A 3,852-nucleotide genomic window follows, 5' to 3' on the forward strand; every position below is an offset into this window, starting at 1 on the left:
ACAGAACATTTGCAAAATATTTAAGTGGGAAAAAAATATATTTCATATTATTTGGGGACTTGTCTGATACGATGTTTTTGTAACATCATACCTGAAATATACCCATCATTCTTTTTCCTCAGATGCATCGACCAGTGCTGGGAGTGAAAGTACTGCACAGCCACGCAACAAGCTCCAGGCTGAACCTTCTGCCTCCTGCCTTCCTCTGTCAGACCAGGACCATGCTGGAAGCCCTGTTCTCTACCAGCCATTCCAGTGTCATCCAGCGACACAGTGTTCAGCACCATCAGAGAGAAAGTAGACACTCTTTCATCAAACTGACAGGTTGACCTCTGAATGAACCCCCCCCTCTCCTCCCCATCCCTCCCCTCCTCCCTAGCTGCCCCCCCCAGCCCACCTCCCCCTCCCCTCCTCCCTAGCCCCCCCCCGTGTGCATGTCCGCGCATGTACACCCACCCACGCACACCCGCATACCCCAAGCGATTTTGTCGCACAAATGAATTCACGCACCAGCAATAAAACTCATATCTAGCACAGCTCAGTGTCATTGGTCAAGTGATTGCAGTCGCGTTAAATGCATCTGGTGGAAAAACACTGTTAAGGTGAAACATATTGTTTCTCACTGTGCTGTGAAGCCGCGTCCCCAGGGTTACCAGATCAGACTCAGTGTTTCCAGCCCAAACCTGACATAAAAACCCTGCCCAACTCAATAAAAACCAGCCCAAATCTCAAAGGCTGTTGAAACTCCTGTTAAAAGCATAAAATTCCTATTTGCATAATAAAGAACGCAGACTGTCACCATAGATTCTCTTGTCAGTCAGTAAAACGGGTTCCCCCAAAAACACAGACTGTCACAATAGATGCTCTTGTCAGTCAGTGGATCATTGCAACTGCAGGACCAAAGAAGGCTCACCTCTGCCGTAGATAAACAGTCATGCAGATGGCTAGTTAGAACCTGAGATGCAGAACCTCGGGGAGGGGAACGAACCGTGTTCTGGTCACTAACACTCACCATTCAGACAAATACCAAGAAAAATCTCCTGCAGCAGATGCGTAAACAACTGTGTGGCCTGGTTTGTTATGGTAGGCTCAGTCATGTGAATTTGGTGTCTGTTCTCAGTTTGGCTTGCTATCAGAATGGCCTGGGCTGTAACCAGCAGCAGATACACAAACAACTGAAAAAATTTCTCTCAGCATGGTTTGTTATGGTTAGGTAGCTCTCGTGACCTTAAGGTCAAACCGTTCTTTGATGAAATTCACATATTTGATCCGATTGCTTGGCCACCTGGCACAGCAGAACCTCGGGGGTCATGAGACCTGATCAGAAGAAAACAAAAAAAAAAAAAACACATAGAGTTAGAATCCCTTTTTATTGGCATTTCACAAATACACAGCAGTAGGCAGGGAATGAAATTTCGAGGCATTAGGCTTCCAGAATTGTAACAACACAACACAGTGATATTGTCAATAAATAAGTGCATAAACATATGAAATGCTTTTCACATCAGAATAAAACAGTTAAAACAATTTGAAGATGGGGCTATGCACGAAATATCAATTAACACTATCTGTATGAAGGAAGTTACACATGTAACATATTTACATAGAATAAAATATATTACCCCATTAGAAAATAGAAAAATCAGTCATGAGACAAAATCAAGAGCAGATTATTGTGGATATTCTAAGGATCCATTTTCTGCATTGTGTCTGAGCCCTAGACACACCCACACACACACACACACACACAAACACAAACACTCACACATATGCATATTAAGGGTGTCTGTGATCAATTGACTGACGAGGAAACCTGATGTCAGCGTGACTAATTTAAAGAGTGTCCTCCCAGAAAGGTTTTTCCCGCCAGTACCGGCCGAAACACAATATAAAAAACGAGCATTTCAGAGGTCTGAGACACAGAGTTTGGCCTGAACCTCCCCGCTGCCTCTCAAGACACTGCTAGACCGGCTGACTGATCACGATGCCAAAAGGTAATTTTTTTCAACTTTGATATCTTGCACTATTATTTGAAATCTGACTGTAAAATTGATACCTGTATTTATATATATATATATATATATATATATATATATATATATATATATATATATATATGTACATATATTTTTTTTTTGGAACAGAATTGAAGGTTTATGCGGAAATTCATGAGCCTCCTCGAAATCATCCTGAAATAATTGAGAGTAAGTCAAATTCTCTCTCTCTCTCTCTCTCTCACACACAAATTATTTTTAAAGTTTTTTTTTTTTATTTCCCCTTGTAGTTTCTGATGATGATGAATTGGATGGACTACATTTTTCACAAGTGGATCTAGGTAAGCGATAATATTTAATAACAACACCGAGACTTTTTTTCAACGCTATAAAACAAAACAAAAAAAAAACAAACTATGTGCTTTTTGTTTTTCTTCTTCTTTTTTAAAACATAGTTGCCCTTGATGACTTCGAACGAAACCTGCCCGACTCCCTAAATAGTTGGCAGTTATCCCCTGTCACCTCCGTAAGTTCGGAAGAAGAGGAGGGTGAGCGGAGCGATCTCGAAGAGCCGGCTGCAGCTGAAGTGAAAGACGAACCGGAGACCCGTCCTGCTTCTGCCGATCCTACCCTGGGTACTTCAGCACGACAGGCCGGTGCGGAGAGAGCTGCTGCTGCGAGCAGAGTGACAAGCGACCGGAGCGCGGATCGTGTTCCAAACAATCTGATCCAGCCTTACGTGAGAGGTAACTTCATCTTGACAGAACGCACTCCAGATTCAAAATGAGAGGTCACATCCTGTTTCAGGGAGTGTATCGGTGGAGGCTTTTTTACTTCCGCTGTCACGTCGCTCACTTAAATGAGAACAGCGCCGCTTGCGGATGGGGGGACGTAATCATCTTTTTTTAATCCGGTTTTTTTTTTTTTTTGTATTTACTTTTTTTCTTCAGCGGTCGCCATTAAGTCGGAGTCAAACGCTGTGGTTGGACCTTTAGTCAGCAGAAAGCAGAAGCGTGATTAGAGGTATGTAAACACTAATAATAATTTAAATTTTTTAATGGTTTATGTTTTCCCCCCTGAAATTAATGTATTTATTTATTTTTCTCCAGCGGTCGCCATTAAGTCAGAGTCAAACGCCGCGGTTGGACCTTTAGTCGCCAGAAGAGTGAATAAAGGTATGTAAAATAATTTTATTTATTTTTTATAAAATAATGTATTTTATTTATTTTTTCTCCAGAGGGCGAGTCTGACGCCTCGGTTGAAGAGGGATTAGAGGTATGTAAATTTTTTTTTTTTAAATGTCTTATTTTTGTTTCTTCTCTGAAATTAATGTATTTATTTATCGTCAAACTCAGCTGACAGAGGAAGGACAAGGAGAAACCGCCATCAACAGCATTGCAGAGTCGAGAGTCCTGCAAGATCATCCAGGGCTTTCGATCGTTCCCCAAGAAGCGTTCCCCGCTGCCGCCGCAGCTGCTGCCGTCACCGCAGCGACTTCAGCCGCTACCGTTCTGTGACCGACATCATCCATCAGCAAGAGGCCAAGGAGAAGAGAGATCTCTTAAAATACGTGTTGAAGAAGGTCTGTAAAAGGCTGCTGTAAAGTGTGTTTTTTTTTTCCTTTTTTTTTTTTTTCCTTTTCTTCTCAGTAAGGATTCAAACATGGAAAACTGGGATTTTGCCTTTTTGGTTGATTTGTGTCAGAGTGACATGATACCTGAGCAATTAGAACAAGCTGTACACGAACTTAACCATCTAACACCAGAGCTGCCGCTGCCTGTTTTTGTAGCATCAGACCCGACGATCGATGAAAATGTAAACGATTCAAATCCTTTTGATCAAATAAACCAAAGTTGTT

General features: G+C 42.0%; 1 protein-coding gene across 1 annotated transcript; it reads left to right on the plus strand.

Moving 5' to 3' along the window:
• Window positions 1–1,984: 1,984 nt before the first annotated feature.
• LOC115385738 (uncharacterized) lies at window positions 1,985–3,593 on the plus strand. The gene is made up of 6 exons (XM_030087805.1): window positions 1,985–1,994; window positions 2,285–2,335; window positions 2,450–2,740; window positions 3,104–3,169; window positions 3,232–3,269; window positions 3,344–3,593. The coding sequence occupies exons 1-6, from the start codon at window positions 1,985–1,987 to the stop codon at window positions 3,509–3,511; spliced, it is 624 nt and encodes a 207-aa protein (XP_029943665.1). The 3' UTR covers window positions 3,512–3,593.
• Window positions 3,594–3,852: the final 259 nt, after the last annotated feature.

This window comes from Salarias fasciatus, unplaced genomic scaffold (genome assembly GCF_902148845.1).
Source record: "Salarias fasciatus unplaced genomic scaffold, fSalaFa1.1, whole genome shotgun sequence".
Lineage (NCBI taxonomy): Eukaryota > Metazoa > Chordata > Actinopteri > Blenniiformes > Blenniidae > Salarias > Salarias fasciatus.

Bases quoted from the DNA above. Each gene is read 5' to 3' on its own strand.
- LOC115385738 (XM_030087805.1), top strand. The intron at 2,741-3,103 runs GTAACTTCATCT...ATTTTTCTCCAG, and splicing joins GATCCAGCCTTACGTGAGAG to CGGTCGCCATTAAGTCAGAG. The intron at 3,170-3,231 runs GTATGTAAAATA...TTTTTTCTCCAG, and splicing joins CGCCAGAAGAGTGAATAAAG to AGGGCGAGTCTGACGCCTCG.